The following is a 16,610-nucleotide window of genomic DNA, read 5'->3' on the forward strand; positions in this document are numbered from 1 at the left end:
TGCAGAGGAGAACTGGAAGCAGAGACCTCCAGAGCAGCCTGGAGACCAGCGGCAAGGCAAAGTGCTAGTATTATAGGTGTGAGCATTGCACCTTGCCTAAGGTCTGTACTCCTAACAGCAGGAACAATAATAACTTATTGCTCATTAGATTTTTATTATTTGGCAGTTACTGCACTACATGCTTGCATTCAGGCAGAGGCCAGTGAACATGTTTCAGAAATATTTTAAAAATGATTATTTCATTTGGTAGAAATTACCTTAATATACTTTGAATCTCAAGGTTGTGTTATTCCAAGGATGGATGGGAGTGGGAGAAAAACCAGCAACAAGATGTCTAACCCAAGGCTTTTAAGATGATCAGTATTTGTATCAAAAAGAAAACTGAACATGAATGATAAATATTATCAGAATTCAGTTAACAACATTTGTCAGAATATCATAATAAATTATACTACATAAAGAGATTAACTAAAAGTGACTTTAAACTGTGAGTTAGAAAACGGTGCCTTAGAAAAATAGAGGAATTAAAGTTTCGTGGGGAAATGATCTCCTTTTCCAAGTGTTTAGCTTAATGTAGCATCAGGACATATTAGGGTAGATGGCTTTCAGAATATTTTGGGGTCATTTACACGAAGGTAGTTGTTTAAAATCAAGTGAACAGCAACAGCAGCAAATGCATGTGAGTTTAAGCCCAGACTTAAACTTTCAGATGGCTGTAATTGATGGGGAAGAAGGAGAAGAGGAATCAGCAATCTAGACTAAGACTTCACAGGGCTCTGAGATGGACAGAGGGAGTCGTAGAGGCCAAGGTTAAAAAGATTAAAATGGTGCATGGAGTGATCAGCAATACCTCCTATTGGAGAGAGAATTTTTTTTATGATGACATCTCAGATGAGACCACTTGACAGGGGGAAAGTCATTGCTCTTAGAACATAGTTTCTAGGCAATGATTAAAATAAAAGTTTTGTCACAAAGGACAAGTAAGTAGATGGAAAAGAGAGAAATATCTGTGAAATTAGGCTACAGTCATAGAGGGTTGGTTGTGAAGGAAGAAGAGTTTAGAAAAGGAAATGGGACTTAATGAAAAATGTAGGCTAACAGAAACTTGTATATGTTTCAAGGTAAATGTAAAGAACCATCCTTCTAGATCTTTTTAAATAAGAAATTAAATCTTTATTATACCAACAGTAGGTCTAGTTCCACATAGAGAAAAGATGTGGTTCTGTACATGGACTTTAGGAGAGTAAGTCTGTTGTACATCATATCTAAGTATTAGCTCCCTTACAGGAAAACCCTAAATTCTTCTTTATGATCAGTGGCCTAAGGGCCCTCCATGATTCGCGTTCCACATACAGGTCTCATCTATTTTCTGCTGCTATTTTTCTTACTCCCTTTGCTGTAGCCACAGAAGTAGTCCACCAGGTCTCCTTGTTCCTTAAACATGCCAGGACTCTTTCCTGTCTTAGGGCCTTTACAATTGCTGTTCCCTCTGTTTTGAACACTTTCCCCTTAGATATCTTCATGGCTAGTCCCTCACCTCATTCAGGTCTCAACTCAAATGTTGCCTTTGCCGTGAGTCCTCTAATTTTCCTATTTAAAACTGAAATACCTCTCTTTACCCACACCACACCCCTATCCTCAACTCTATCCCTTCCTGTTTCTTTTCATAGCACTTAATTCCATCTAACATATATCTTTTACTTATTAATTTTATTTTTGTCTTCCCCTACTAGAGTTTAAACTCCACGAGTGCGAGGATTTTCCTAGTACTAGAAAAATGCCTGGCACATAGTGGGCACTTACCATTTGTTGCATGAATGAATGAATATTATGAGTTTAATATTTTTTATGGAAACTCATCATTATTAATAAGCACATTGGATATTATTCATAGAATTAGGCTTCATATATTCTCTACTCAAAGGTTGGCAAACTTTTTCTGTAACGTGCCAGAGAGTAAATATTTTTGTAGGCCATGTGGTTTCATTGCGACTACTCAGCTCTGTTGTTATAGTGCAATATAAGCCATAGACAATCTGTAAATGAATGAGCATGACTGTGTTCCAATAAGACTATTTGTGGACACTGAAATTTGAATTTTACATACTTTTTAAATGTCACAAAATATTATCCTTTTTTGATTTTTTTCTAGTCATTTAAAAATTTAACAACCATTCTTAGTTCACAGACCATACAAAAACAGACAGTGGGCCAAATTAGGTCCACAAGCTATTCTTTGCCAATCTCAACTTTTATTAGTTTCTTAAACATATCTTACTTGAAACTTATTTTTCCATGCTTGGTAAGAAGCAACAATGTGGATTAAACTATAGAAAGAGATAATTCAGAAATAATTCTGTTTGGCTTCAGAAACTTTCATGTTGTTTCGTTTTTGTTTTCCTGGGAACCTTATGTTTTCATTAAATGCATTTGCATTCTCTTAGCAGATGCCACATGATAGTGTTGGGGGGGGAGGGTAATAGTCCAGGAGCAAAGCTGGACAAAGCCCACCCAGGTTTAAAAGCTTGTCATTATTTACAAGGTGAATAATTCCCATATGGGAGAATCAGGAGTCATCAACCAGGCCTAATGCCCAGAAGACTGTCACTGTGAATGAGAATTGTGTTATAGTTTTTAACATCATTTGTAACACATTTCTTGAATAAGCTGCAAATGCTTTTAATAATATATCTCAGGGTTAATTTTAGCTATGCCACATTGGCACTTTTTGCTCCTCTACATTAAAAACAAAAACAAACAAACAAAAAAACTATTCTCTCATCAAATCAGGTTGGGATTTTGATAAGGCGTCAGATTTTCCTCAATAAGCACAAAGGAGAGAAAAAAAAAATGTTTTTCAGTTGCAAAACTTTTTAGTATTTATAAAAGTTTTCCCGTACTTGATTTTGGTCAATTCTCACAGCAATCCCATGATTGTAGGTAGCCCTCTTAACTATTTAAAATGCAAGAGAATGGATAGTCAGTGAGGATATATAACTTGTCCAAGGTCACAGCACCAGCTGACCTTCTGAGGTGCAAACCCTTCACTGTTACCTTCAGCCAGTCATTAATTTCAGTGCTGTGAATGCTTCTTTGCTTCTTGGTGTTTGGTTTCACCTCCTCATGAAGATGCTCAGAGCCCCAGCTACTCCTAGCTCTGCCACATTTACCTGATACAGCTCTGGGAACGGGTGAGGAGGGTGTGTCCAGTTGTATCACGACCACTGTAGCTATTTACCAGCTCTGTTTTCTCCTCCAGGCCTTTTAGCCTACTGCACAATTCTTCTGGGCATGTTCTATCTTAGTTCCTTAATATGTGGCTGGCTTCTCTTCTCAATAATGGTGACCCCTGAAGACCTCCTCACTTTGCCAACCAGTGGCTAATGAAAGGTCTTGGATATGATTGGCAAAAACATAAAGTAGTCTAACATGACTGCAATGCTTTAGGTCAGGGGTCCTCAAACTTTTTAAACAGGGGGCCAGTTCACTGTCCCTCAGACCACTGGAGGGCTAGACTATAGTTAAAAAAAAACTATGAACAAATTCCTATGCACACTGCACATATCTTATTTTGAAGTAAAAAAACTAATGGGCAAAAACACCTGCATGTGGCCCACGGGCGTAGTTCGAGGACGCCTGGATTAGGAGAATCAGGACATCAGGGATTGGGCATAGGAAGACATGATAGGAGCTGGTCTTGAGAGGGGAAGATTTAGAGTTTGGTTTAAATGTGTTATCATTGAGATAGTGGTGGATCAGCCTTCTAGATTTGGTTTTCTGTCCTCCCAAAAGTAAAGTGAAGGAATAAGTTGAGCCAAATATCTGGGGCACCAGCCAAATATCAAAATTTATATAGTTAGAGTCAAAGTCTTTGTATTCCTTTTTTTTTTTTTTTTTGAGACAGAGTCACACTCTGTTGCCTAGGCTGGAGTATAGTGATGTGATCATAGCTCACTGCAACCTCAAACTCCTGGGCTCAGTGATCCTCCTGCCCACTGCCTCCTGAGTAGCTGAGGCTAGAGGCATGCGCCACCACACCTGGCTAATTTTTTCTATTTTTTTCTCACCATGTTGCCCACACTGGTCTTAAACTCTCTGCCCCAAGGAGTCCCCCTACTCTGACCTCCCGAAGTGCTGGGAACACAGATGTGAGCCACTGCACCCAGCCCCCTTTGTGTTCCCTTTAAATGCTTCTTAGAGGTGCCATTTAAACGTTTTCATTATGAAAACGGAGACTTCCCATGTCTTTTTGATATTGTTAAGAGAAAATTGTCATAAATATTACATACCACACAATTTGAGATAGTTGTGCATCTTATGAATCACAGGGTAGCATATACAAATATTCCTCAATACCCCAAATGTTATAGAATGTTATTCTTGAATTGTTTCCTTCCTTCACTTTGGTGTTTATATGGTATCTTAGATATTTTATGTTGTCTTATGCCTTTTTATTTGGTTAAAAAAACTACTCGCTACTTATATATTAACAAATTTTTAAATGCCACTGTGAACCCTTCTCCATTCTTGTACCTCCATCCCCTTTCTTTTTTCGGTCTTTGTTACCTGAATATAACCCAGAAAGTTAGGTATAGGCCAATTGATGTTTCTGTAGAAACAAGAGAAAGAAGAGCTTACATTTCTCAATGCTTAATTGAGAAAAAGCACATGATATCTTATATATTTTAAATTGAGGGGGATAAAAGAGTCACATTTATGCATTATCATGTGAACATCTTAATCCTATCAAATGGCTTGGTTAAAATGAAAAAGTAAATGAATTTAAGCAGACATGTATGAACAACGCTTTACAAAGAGGTGCTGTTGCACCATCCCAACCTGTACCTATGTGAAAAAAGCTATCATGTATTATGCCTTGAATAAGGGTCAAGCTGGCTGTCTATGGTAGACCCTGCTGCATCATGCACCTGGTGTTCTGGTACCTGCCAGGACTCAGAAGGACATGTGAGTATGTGGTTGATTTCACTAAGCACTCCTCCTTCTCATAAAGTAAGGCAGTTTTACATGTTGCATGTTTAGGTCTCTTGATTCACAATCTAATGTTTTCTTGAATAGACTATATTGTCTTACTGTAAGTTTTTGGATTTAAAAGAAGTCAGGTGTTTTCATGAACTCCTCTCTTTTCTGTACAGATGTCCAGAGGGCTTCTTGGGAGAGTACTGTCAACATCGAGACCCCTGTAAGAAGAACCGCTGCCAGAATGGGGGGACCTGTGTTGCCCAGGCCATGTTGGGAAAAGCCACATGCCGATGTGCCCCAGGGTTTACAGGAGAGGACTGCCAGTATTCGACCTCTCACCCCTGCTTTGTGTCTCAGCCCTGCCTGAATGGAGGCACCTGCCATATGCTCAGCCGGGATACCTATGAGTGTACCTGCCAAGTTGGTTTTACAGGTAACAAATGGGACTCAAGCCTATACTTTTCTACTTTCAGCAGATACCTTTATTTAGCATCTTTTAGATCTTGGTGTCTGGCTCTTAAGGGTTCCCCGACTCTGGTGCACATTTAACATTATGATAAGGAAATGGAATGTTCCAGACAACTATTCTTAACTTTGTTTTGCGAGTTTAAGGGGCAAAGAAGGAGAAAGAGAAAGGGCCAGATATTTAGAAGTATTTGACTGTTTAAGGTATATATGTCAGAATTGGGGATCAGAATTGCTTCACTAAAAGAAATACACTATCACCAGAAGAAAAGCTGCTGATACTATTGACTACCCACTTCTTGAAATTTCCTCTCCCTAGACATTTAAGGCACTGGCTTTTCTGGTTTTCTGAACTCTGATTGTTCCTTTTCTTCTCCATTTCCTTGTCCTTATCCATTAAATTTTTGTGTTCCCTTAAGCACTGTTTTGAGCCCTCTTTTGAGCCATACCCCAGCTCTCTGCAGGGAATCTCACTATCTTCATTGCCTCCTCTTCTGCTGTCTTCCTTAGTTGCTGATGACTCATGTAGTCATCCCTTTAGCTTCAACCCCCCTCTGACATTCAGGCTTATGTTTCTAACTATCTGTTTGACATTCTTATTGGGAATTTTACAGGTGCCAACTCAACATGTTGATAGAAATAAATATCACCAATGTACACTGCAACTACCCAAACTAAAAACTCTTGTTCTTATCTCACTTAAACTCAGTCACCCAACCTAACCTCTGAATTACCTCTCACCTGTCTTCTCTCCATTTCCTCTGCTACTTTATAGTTGAGGGCCATGTTAATTCTCACCTGGATTCCTGAAGTAGTTTCCAAATGGGTTTTCTTACATTTATTCTCTCCCCATCTCATTCAGCCATCATATTGCAACACCTTTAATTACAAATGTATATCTTCTAACAAACTCACCTGCTTACAATGTCTAATGATTTTTTATCATTTACAGAATAAACTGCAAATTCACACAGGGATGGGGAACATGTGGCCTTCTGGATCCTTGAGTGCAGCATTTTGATTGAATCCAAACTTCACAGAAGAAATCCCTTTACCTTAGGTGCAGTAGAGGGGCTGCACTTTTGGCAATCTGGAGGGCCACATTTGGCTTTGAGCCTGCAGGTTTCTCACCCTTGGATCCTTACATCTTTTGTAGCCTGACTTCCCCACAAGCATCTATGACCAGTCACACCAAATTCTCATCATTTCCTGAAAAATGTCATACTTGTTATTGCCTCCATGCACTTGCACACCCTTTTGCCTGGAATACCCTTTTCTACGATTGGTGATTGCCCAGTATTATTTAAAACTGTGTCTTAGGCCAGGTGTGGTGGCTCACAGCTGTAATCCTAGCACTCTAGGAGGCCACAGTGGAAGGATCAGTTGAGGTCAGGAGATCGAGACCAGCCAGAGAAAAAGTGAGACTCCATCTCTACTAAAAATAGAAAAAGTTAGCCAAGCAATTAAAAGTAGAAACAAAAAATTAGCCGGGCATGGTGGCGAGTACCTATAGTCCTAGCTACTTGGGAGGCTGAGGTGGGAAGATCACTTGAGCCCAGGAGTTTGAGGTTGCTATAAGCTAGGCTGATGCCACAGCACTCTAGCCCAAGCAACAGAGTGAGACTCTGACAAAAAAATAAAAATAAAAAATAAAATTGTGTGGGTCTTGGTGACCCTTTTATGATTAGGCAGTTTGTCTCTAAGTTTCTATTATTTTTATATGTCACATTTTATTACGATTATTTTTATACATAATTGTTCTTTAGAAATGAGCCTAGGTTTTATTCAAAGTAAACCATAAATGTTTATTAAATTAGATGAGAAAAAGAAGAACATTTTCTATTTTTTTCCCCTGCTTTAAGCACTAAATCAATGCCTCTATAAATCTACTAAGCAAAAAATGAAAAATCTACTCAGAAAACTAGACTGGATCAGTTAGTTTGGAATACTTGTTCTCCACAAATTTTTCCTCAAAAGATGTTGGTGGGGGTAGAGCGTGGTTAGGATGATCCATTATTTTCATCATGACTATGCTAGTATTGATGATGTAAGTCATTGAAGAGATTTGGTGGTTACAAGAGTAGTTTCTTCCTGATTGTCAGTTTTGAGTTGTTTTACTACCATAAGGCAAAAGAAAGGGCACACCCATTTAAAACATTTTAACCCTGACTAGTGGAAATGGCAATAATGCCTTCTTCATAATTAAAATGCTGCTCTGAAATGGTCCTTTGATGAAAACTTCTTCCTTTGCCATTAAAAGGATCTCTTTTTGGTATTCTCCAGGGTTCTGACCATCTTTCTACATTAGCTACTTTTGTCTATCACTTTAGGAATCACCACAGATCAAGTTCATCTTTTTGGTTTTTGTAATAGTCCTATACCTCGCCTAGTCAGATCCTGTTACCTCATCTCCACTCAGATGAATAAGCAGAGGCAGCAAGTTAGTGCCTATATATAATATAAAAGGGAAACCAAGTTCAGGGACCTTTCTGTTTCAGTTGTGGGCAAACACTCTGATATCCATGTTGCCAGAAGTAAGCATTTGTATTTCTTCTCTGCTGTAAGTAAATACCTCTAGTGGAAAAAATAAGAAGAAAAATAACAGTTCCTTCATTTTCTCTCTGCTTGGCACCCTAAGATATATGCCCACATTTACGTTGTGCCTTTCCCTTTTCATTGACATTTCCTGATAGGCAAAGAACATTGCTATGTGTTCATGTGCCACCCTTGTCCCCTGCTAGAAAAGCTGTCGTGTCTCTCAGTTGCTTTTCTATGGGGGGGGTCAGAGATTTGGATCTTTTCCTAGACCACAATTGTAGTATTAATAAATTCAGGCAGTTTTTATCTCTTTAGTTTAAAAAATAAAAGGCTTAGGCTAATGAAAACAAAAGCCACATGAACACCAAGTTCCATGAGTGTATTTGTTCTCTTTCTTTCTGCCTCAAAGAATCTTCTTTGCTTCCCTTGGAGTCATGCCTTAGGATTCAACATGTCAGAGTCTTCCTGCTACTGCTGGTACTTTCCTACCTGACAGAGTCCACAGACTTACCTTTCTAGAGTTCTATTCTCATAAAAGCTTTTATTTCTGTTGATACATAGGGAGCCTTCATCATCTTCAGACACATCAAGCAATATTTATAATAAGACAATGATTAATAAAATGTTTCCCAGAATGTTTGCATTGTGTTTAAAGGAAATAGAATAGTATTTACCTGTTTCTATCACCAATGGGTCTATTTAGTAACTAAATAGCAATACATTTTATTCATTCAATAGAGATGATATTAAAGCTTACTATAGGGACCAAGATGGCAGGTGGTATAGTAGAAGGAAATAGCAAACTTGGTGTATGTGTGTGCATGTATGTATGTGTGTGTGCATGTAGGGGGTGGCATAAAGAATGACTTTACAGAGGTTGTGACTTTTTTTTTTTTTTTTGAGACAGAGTCTCGCTTTGTTGCCCAGGCTAGAGTGAGTGCCGTGGCATCAGCCTAGCTCACAGCAACCTCAAACTCCTGGGCTCAAGCAATCCTGCTGCCTCAGCCTCCCGACTAGCTGGGACTACAGGCATGCGCCACCATGCCCAGCTAATTTTTTCTATATATATATTAGTTGGCCAATTAATTTCTTTCTATTTATGGTAGAGACAGGGTCTTGCTCTTGCTCAGGCTGGTTTCGAACTCCTGACCTTGAGCAGTCCGCCCGCCTCGGCCTCCCAGAATGCTAGGATTACAGGCGTGAGCCACCGCACCCGGCCAGGTTGTGACTTTTGAGTAGAGTTGTCAAAATAAGTGAGAGTTTGCTAGGTCTATAAAAAGGAAGATGGCATTTCAAACAGAAGAGCAGCATGTGCAAAGATTATGAAGATTTTGAGAGGGTGGATGGATCCAGACCCTCATTTGCCACAGGATCTGATAGAATCCTGCATGACTGGGCTTCATGTGACTAACATACAGTTTACTCTGTGTGCTCCATCCACTGTGTCTTTGTGTCTCTAATGAGGGTCTTAGAGAGTGCTCTGCATCAGACAATCTTGAAGAGACTCTGGTTTGGCCTTCTTCTGTAAGGTTCAGAGTTTAGAAATTCTCCATGCAAAAGCTCCCTAATGTCACCTATTTCATGGGGAAATGGGATTGTCGAGGATGGGGCTGGCTCCTGTTTCTGTGACCAGTACTGAGTTCTGTTATCTTTCCTTTAGGTAACCTGTGCCAATGGACTGATGCCTGCCTGTCTCATCCCTGTGTAAATGGAAGTACCTGTACCACTGTGGCCAACCAGTTCTCCTGTAGATGCCTTGCAGGCTTCACAGGGCAGAAGTGTGAGACTGATGTCAATGAATGTGACATTTTAGGACAATGCCAGCATGGTGGCACCTGCCTCAATCTGCCTGGTTCCTACCAGTGCCAGTGCCCTCAGGGCTTCACCGGTCAGCACTGTGACAGCGTCTATGTACCCTGTGCACCCTCCCCCTGTGTCAACGGAGGCACCTGCCGGCAGACTGGTGATTTCACTTTTGAGTGCAACTGCCTTCCAGGTAAGGAGCTCCCTAATGTCCTGGGGTTGTGGGACAAACCCCTAGCACAGGAGGAAGGTGGAAAATGTGGCTTAATTGCTTATTTACGAAGCTGCCTAAAGAAAAAGGGAAGTGAGAATTTGTGTGGGGTGGGTTGCTGGTGAGGGAGGAGTTTTATGGGCCCACTGTGGTCCATAAACTGAGTAGAGGATAATTTAACATGTCAGGGTTTATGATGATGAGTGGCTAGAAAATTGTTTATTGTCCCTTTTAGAGACACAGTGAGAAATAAGAGGAACAGAGCTCTGGGAAAGGGGCAGGCAAATCTAAAATGGAAAAGAACATAGTGAGAATTAGACATTGGAAAATATGTATGTGTGATTAATAAAGTGCATTTAATTGAATTAACACTAAAAATAGGTAACCAACTTTTCCTATATGCTTTTGCCTGTCTTGGAGTAATTCATTGTTTTCTTATCCACCTAAGTGCACCCACCTGCCCTTTCATGATATTCCCTGGACTACAGAGGCTTCAGAACCCTGTCCTATGTACCCTCTCTGACTTGGGGTATCCCTGCCCTAACTTGAAGCTGGGGAATTTTGAAACTGAGGAGGAGGTCCTCTGTGGATCAATGAGCACTTTTTGATGAGATAATGTATGTGAATCTGTGTGTGATAACAATCCTTTGTCACACTCTTCACTGCTACAAGTCCCCCAGAGCACACATACAACCCCAAGATAGGAGCAAAAAGACTACCAGTATCTGGGAACCTGAGGCCTGGAGTTGCATGGAGAGGGAGAAAGGAGCAAGCCTGGCCAATTTGCTTAACTCCTTATAAAAATGATGAGGAGGCTGAAAACCAAGAATTTTGATTGGGAACAGAACATAAGCAGCTGGAGCAGATGAATTACTAAGCAACAATGATCCTGTTTTTATACAAATATCCTTAGTACAAAAACAAAAGAAGGAAAACTGTAGGGGGGAATAATGTGCTAAGTTAGCAGAATCGCCTCAAAAAGAAGTTGTTCTAGCTACTCTTTCAGAGAAGGGATCTTAGATTCTGGTGTTGTCGATACGGTTCACATACAATGGGATTGTGTGTTTTATCTTTTGGGGATTAAAGGTCATATGTTGGTCCTCAGTATAAAACCACCAAATTCATTCAGTAAAAATTTACTGAATGTCAGCTGTGTTCTAGACACAGTGCTGTGTGCTTCAAATGCAGCAGTACAAGACACTGCCACATAATCAAAATGAAAACTTGATATTGTTTAATAACTTACAAGAACAAGCTATTTAATTATATTTTAGTTTTTCTTTTAATAAAGATTAGAAAATGTTATTATTCTTGATATTAAATAAATGTTTATTAACTTGATATTACTATAATCCACATTATCTTGTAGAAGAAATAACTAAAATGTAGATTTCTTCATCCCTGTATTTGTTTGCATTTTAAGGATTCAAGACAGAAAATAGAAATGTAAACAATTTAATATTGCAAATATTCTCACGGTCTAATATTCTGATAATCTAATTGGCTAGGATTTAAGGTTAGTGTGATTTATTGTTGAAGGCTAAATAATTTTTCAGTTTTAAGAAATATACTTTTAATAGTTGCCTAGAGAAAGAGGTTGATTTGGCAGCAAGATATTGACGGGAAGTTAGAGAAGTCAATAAAGGAAGTTTTTAGCTGGGAGAGAGTGATTATTCACTTCCATAGTCCCTGCATTGTTATCCATTAGCCACGATAAGAACCTTAGGGAATTCTGAGAGTGTGTCCAGGAAAGAATCTGTCAAACTAGAATAGTATCTCCTCCTTGAGAAAGGAAATAACCAGGGATTCCGCAGTCGAGAGGCTGCCAGAGCTAGTGAGATGGAGTAAGGAGATCTTGGCTGTCTCTTAGGCTCTGCTTATAGTTTAAAGCAAAACAAATTTATTTATTCACTGATGGCATGTATGTGTATATTTGTGTCTGTCTGTATTTATGTATATGTGGATCAAGGTGAAGGGTGTGAGTGGGGAGAAGATTTGGCAAAGAGAAAACTAACATTTTTTTATGAGTTCAGGTACTATGCCAGGTACTTCCCCATCCGTTAGCTCAATTACAAAAATCCTTGGGGACAGATATTATTTTTTGAGTTTTCCCATGTGAAGTAACTGAAGTTTGGGGATGTTAAGTGATTTCCCTGATGTTGCACAGCTGATATGTGGTTAGGCTGGATCCTGAAACCCAGGCAGGTTATAAAGTCTGTGCTTTGTGCATCTTACTGTCCCATACCACACTGCTCATCCTGCTTCCTAAAGGTGTGAAGACATGAAACTTTTTGTGAAATGCTTTGAGCTGTTTGGGTTAAAAAACATGTTCAATTATAAGAAAAATGAGATACTCCTAATTATAATAAAATAGGTATTTATTACATATCTATCTATATATCATTGTGCAGATATTTAAAAATAGTTAAGTAGACTAGTTCTTGCCTTGCAGGGTCCCATGATCTAAAAGAGATGACTTTATCTTTGGACAATGTATGGAAGGAAATTCAAAAAGAATTCAAAACAATAGATGATGCAGTGACACTATGAATAAATATGTATTTAAACAATTTGTAAGATTTTATACTCATTGTTTTTATGTCCCAGGTGGATTTTGGAGAGTGTTCACTTTATTTCCATGTAGGGAAATAGTGCCTGGAGATGGTTTTCTTTAAAAAGCCCTTTTCATAATGGTATGCCATCTTCTAGCCCCTCTTTCCATTGCTCCTCACACTTATCAAGTGACTAAAATGTTACTTCAAGTAATAGTCACCACCTCAATGTAAATAGCACCCTTATTTGAAAAGAATTATTATTTTGGTTCTAAAAATGAGGAAACCAAGTCAGCAGGAAGCAAAGTAGCATGTTAAAGTATTCTACAACTCCCAAATGGCTGCTTCCCACCACATTTCGTGTCTTTGCACTTCTAATTGAGGCCTACCCTGACCACCCTATTTGAAATTGTAACTGTTCCCCCAAACCCCTTAATTATTGACCCTGGTTTACTTTTTGTTTTCTTTTTCTGTAACTCTTATCTTCTTACTATATAATTTGTACTATGTAATTTACTTCATTATGTCTATTGTTTATTGTCTGTCTTTTCCAAATTCTGCTGCCTCCTCTTCCCCTCTCTAGAATGAAATATAGGATCTTTGTTTTCATTTACTGTTGTATCCCAAACACCTAACTAAGAACAGTGCCCAGTATATAATAGGCCCACAAATATTTATTGGCTGACTGGCTGTATGAGTTTAGTATCATGTCAGAGTATTGAGGATGTAACTTTGGTCTTCTCATTTCTTCCGGTGTCCTGCACCCTAGATGTAGTTTGGCTTCTCCCTTTGTCCTTATACACTAATACTGGATAAGAAATTTTGGAATCTTTTCCAACTCTGAGTCTGTGAATGCCATGATGATTATATTTAAATGGTTAAGTTATAATTCTTTTCCTGCAAAGGGTACTGTAGTCACTGTGAGTGCATTTTAGTATTATTTTAGGACTCATGGGGAGGGAATTAAAACTGCAAAAATGACTCATCTTATGTGACATAAAAAGAAAGTTTTCTCTACAGAGGGAGGAAAAAAATACTCTTTGAGAAAAAAACTAATAAAATCAAATCAAGGAACTGCATTTCGTTTCTCTCTGGATCTGTAACTGTTAATATTCCAGGCACTTCATGAGCTTTCTTTGTGTAAAGTCTTCAGCAGAAGCTAAAGGAGGGGCACTCAGCCACAGTAATTTTAACTTAAAAACAAACTAGAGCATGAAAATAAATTACTGAATCACTGACTCATAGTATTTTTGGGTTAGGGCCAACCAATGGGAAGAGAATGAGTTAGAATGGTTTTCTGTTTGTGGATATTTTAATAAAGTAGCACCAGTAATCAGAAAACAGTGGGCTGTTTTAAATCTACTAGCCATCCCTTGTGAGTTCACAGTTGGATTGGACAGTCCTCATTGTACTTTCCCTTTTTCTTTCTTTCCCACATCTCTTCATTCCTCTGTGATTTTTTTTTTAACTTCATAAAAAGCTGTCTGATCTGTCCTCTCCAAAACATGAAGGTTTATCCTTTGTAAACCACCTCTGCACTAAACAGGCTGATTATATGTAATATCCCTATAGCATTAAAATAAAGCTTAACCACACTGTGTGGCTTTTGTGTCTACTCAGTTATTGCTGAGCTTAAGAACTATTAGAAATAATTCCCTCTTGCATTTTCACACTCAGGGGCATGTGATGTTCTCTTGGGTATTATGCTAATCATATTTTGGCAGCTTTCTCTGGAGCAGATGCAGAAATGATCATACCACTTTCCAAGGTGTGTTATTTTAGCTCCTTTGACTTTGGTCCCAAGTCCAGTTTTACCTGATGTTCCTGGAAGTGCTTACTGTTCTCTCATGCTTGGTGTTTTTGCCTATACAGCCTCCTCAACTTTTTATACCTTCTTCCCATGTTTTATATAGAACTCATTTATAGTTTGTCAAAGGCACACTATTTCACTGAAATGCCTTCTATATTCCCTACCTCCATGTTAGAGACCTTCTAAGGTTTTTTAGCAACTGCATATCTCTAGCACAGCACTTATCAAGTTGTTTATCTGTTCATCTTTTCAAGTAGACATTCTCATTTTAACTTTTCCCTCTAGTAGCCAACATAGTGCCTGGCACAAAATTGAGCCTTAATGAATATTTAACAAATGAATGAATTGAACATGATAACCAGAAGAAAATTCTTATATTCTATAATTTTTTAATGTACTTAAATTATTTTAAATGCCTCCCCGTTGTCATTTCTTTGGCTTTTTTTTGGTAATAAAGTTAGAATAAAAGTAGAGATCACTGGGGAGATATCAGGGGAGGCAGGTGGGAGCAGCAAGCTTGAGTGGGTGAGGGTCAGGGATGAGGGGGGCTGCCATGGGGGCAGTGAGCTAGTCTGGGCCCATCAAAGGATGGAAGGTGGTACCAAGAAAACTAGCTGGGCAAGCATAGGACAGCAATTCTTGTATTCTCACACTCAGGGGTATGTGACATTTTCTTGAGGGTTATACTAATTATGTTTTGGATGGTTTGCTCTTATGATAGACTTCTTTCCAGAAAAAAAAGTAGCTGTGTATCTTTTCACCTTGGTCCAGTTCCCTGTTTTTTTCTCACTCTTTCATCCCTGTTCATGGAAGCTTTACCTGAGGACTTTCAGCCTGGCCTGAGAGAAGCTTGGTTGTGTTATCTTGTATTCTTCTTTCTGCTCTCTTCTTGTTCCTCTCCACTGAGCCTGCCCACCAGGGTCTGAAATGGAAAGACAGGGCACTCTCTTAAGAGATGCTGTTCTCTGTGTGGAATGACAGTGATTCTTTTCTGCTCCTTACCCTCGTTGCCATCATTAATCAGATAAGTGGCCTATAGTTTTATAGCAGCACAGTCTTAAAATGTTTCTTCTAAGTTTAATTTCTCTCCTTTTGGCCTTTTAAGGATGTGAATTGGCTTTAGGCAGTAGACTCCTTTTAGTATGGCATGTGAGCCTCTCTGTGAACCTACTACACCCATCCCACCCAAGGGTCTGCAGACTTGTCTGTTTCCCTTTCCCCTAAAAACGTAACATATATTTTTAAGGAGTGACTGCACTGTAACTTATTCAGATAGCCCTTTCCCCCTGTTTGGGTAGACTTTCTTATAAGAATTTGTAGTTCTTTCCAGAAAGAGTCCTGTATCTCTATTTTTAAAGTATAAATCCTGTCTTAACTTTGGAGAACTGATTTGGCTTGAGTTTTTTCAGACTTGGGAACTTTTGACCTAAGGTCAGTTTTTCACATTGTTGGAAGGAAACTCTGGGTTCTAGAAAACATATTGACTGACACTGGGTAAAGTTTCTGATTCAGCACTGATTCTTAACCAGCTAGCCATGTAATCTTGGGTAAGTCAGCCATGTGCCCCTCAACTTCCTCATCTGTAACATTAGAGTTCGAGTAGGCAGTCTCTAAGGGATGCTCTTAGGGACCATTGATATGTAATAATATTAGCTGATATGTGTAAGGCACTATTTTAAGTGCTTTCCTCCTCTTATAATGGGTTATTGAGATTTAATTTATATACTGTGCAATTTGATCTTTCAAAATATACAATTCAGTGGATTTTAGTGTGTTCATAGATATGTGTAACCATCACCAAAATCAATTTTAGAATATCTTTTTACTCCAGAAGAAACCTTGTACCTATTATCAGTTATTCCCCATTCCTTCTAACTCTGTCCCAACCCTAGGCAACTACTAATCTTACTTTCTGTCTCTATTTGCCTATTCTGGACATTTCATATAAATGGAAACATACACTATGCAGTCATTATGACAGACTTCTTTCACTTAACATAATGTTTTCAAAGTCCATCCATCTTGTAGCATGTATTAGTATTTCCTTCCTTTTCATGGCTGAATGATATTCCATTGTATGGATTTATCATATTTCATTTATCCATTCATCAGTTGATTGACATTTGGGCTGCTTCCACTTTAAGGGTATTATGAATGATGCTGCTTTGAACATGCTTGTAAAAGTTTTGTGTGGATATATGTCTTCATTTATCTTGGGGATGTATGTAGGAGCAGAATTGCTGGGTCATAT

General features: G+C 38.7%; 1 protein-coding gene across 1 annotated transcript in view; it reads left to right on the top strand.

Annotated features, from left to right (window-relative positions):
- The window catches only part of LOC105869800 (notch receptor 2), a 158,612-nt gene that overhangs the window by 63,578 nt on the left and 78,424 nt on the right, over window positions 1-16,610 (top strand). The window contains exons 3-4 of the mRNA XM_012761892.2: window positions 5,154-5,413; window positions 9,644-9,979. Coding sequence (XP_012617346.1) covers window positions 5,154-5,413; window positions 9,644-9,979 — 596 coding nt within the window. The remainder of the gene's footprint in view (window positions 1-5,153; window positions 5,414-9,643; window positions 9,980-16,610) is intronic.

The sequence above is a fragment of the Microcebus murinus genome, chromosome 2 (assembly GCF_040939455.1).
Source record: "Microcebus murinus isolate Inina chromosome 2, M.murinus_Inina_mat1.0, whole genome shotgun sequence".
NCBI lineage: Eukaryota > Metazoa > Chordata > Mammalia > Primates > Cheirogaleidae > Microcebus > Microcebus murinus.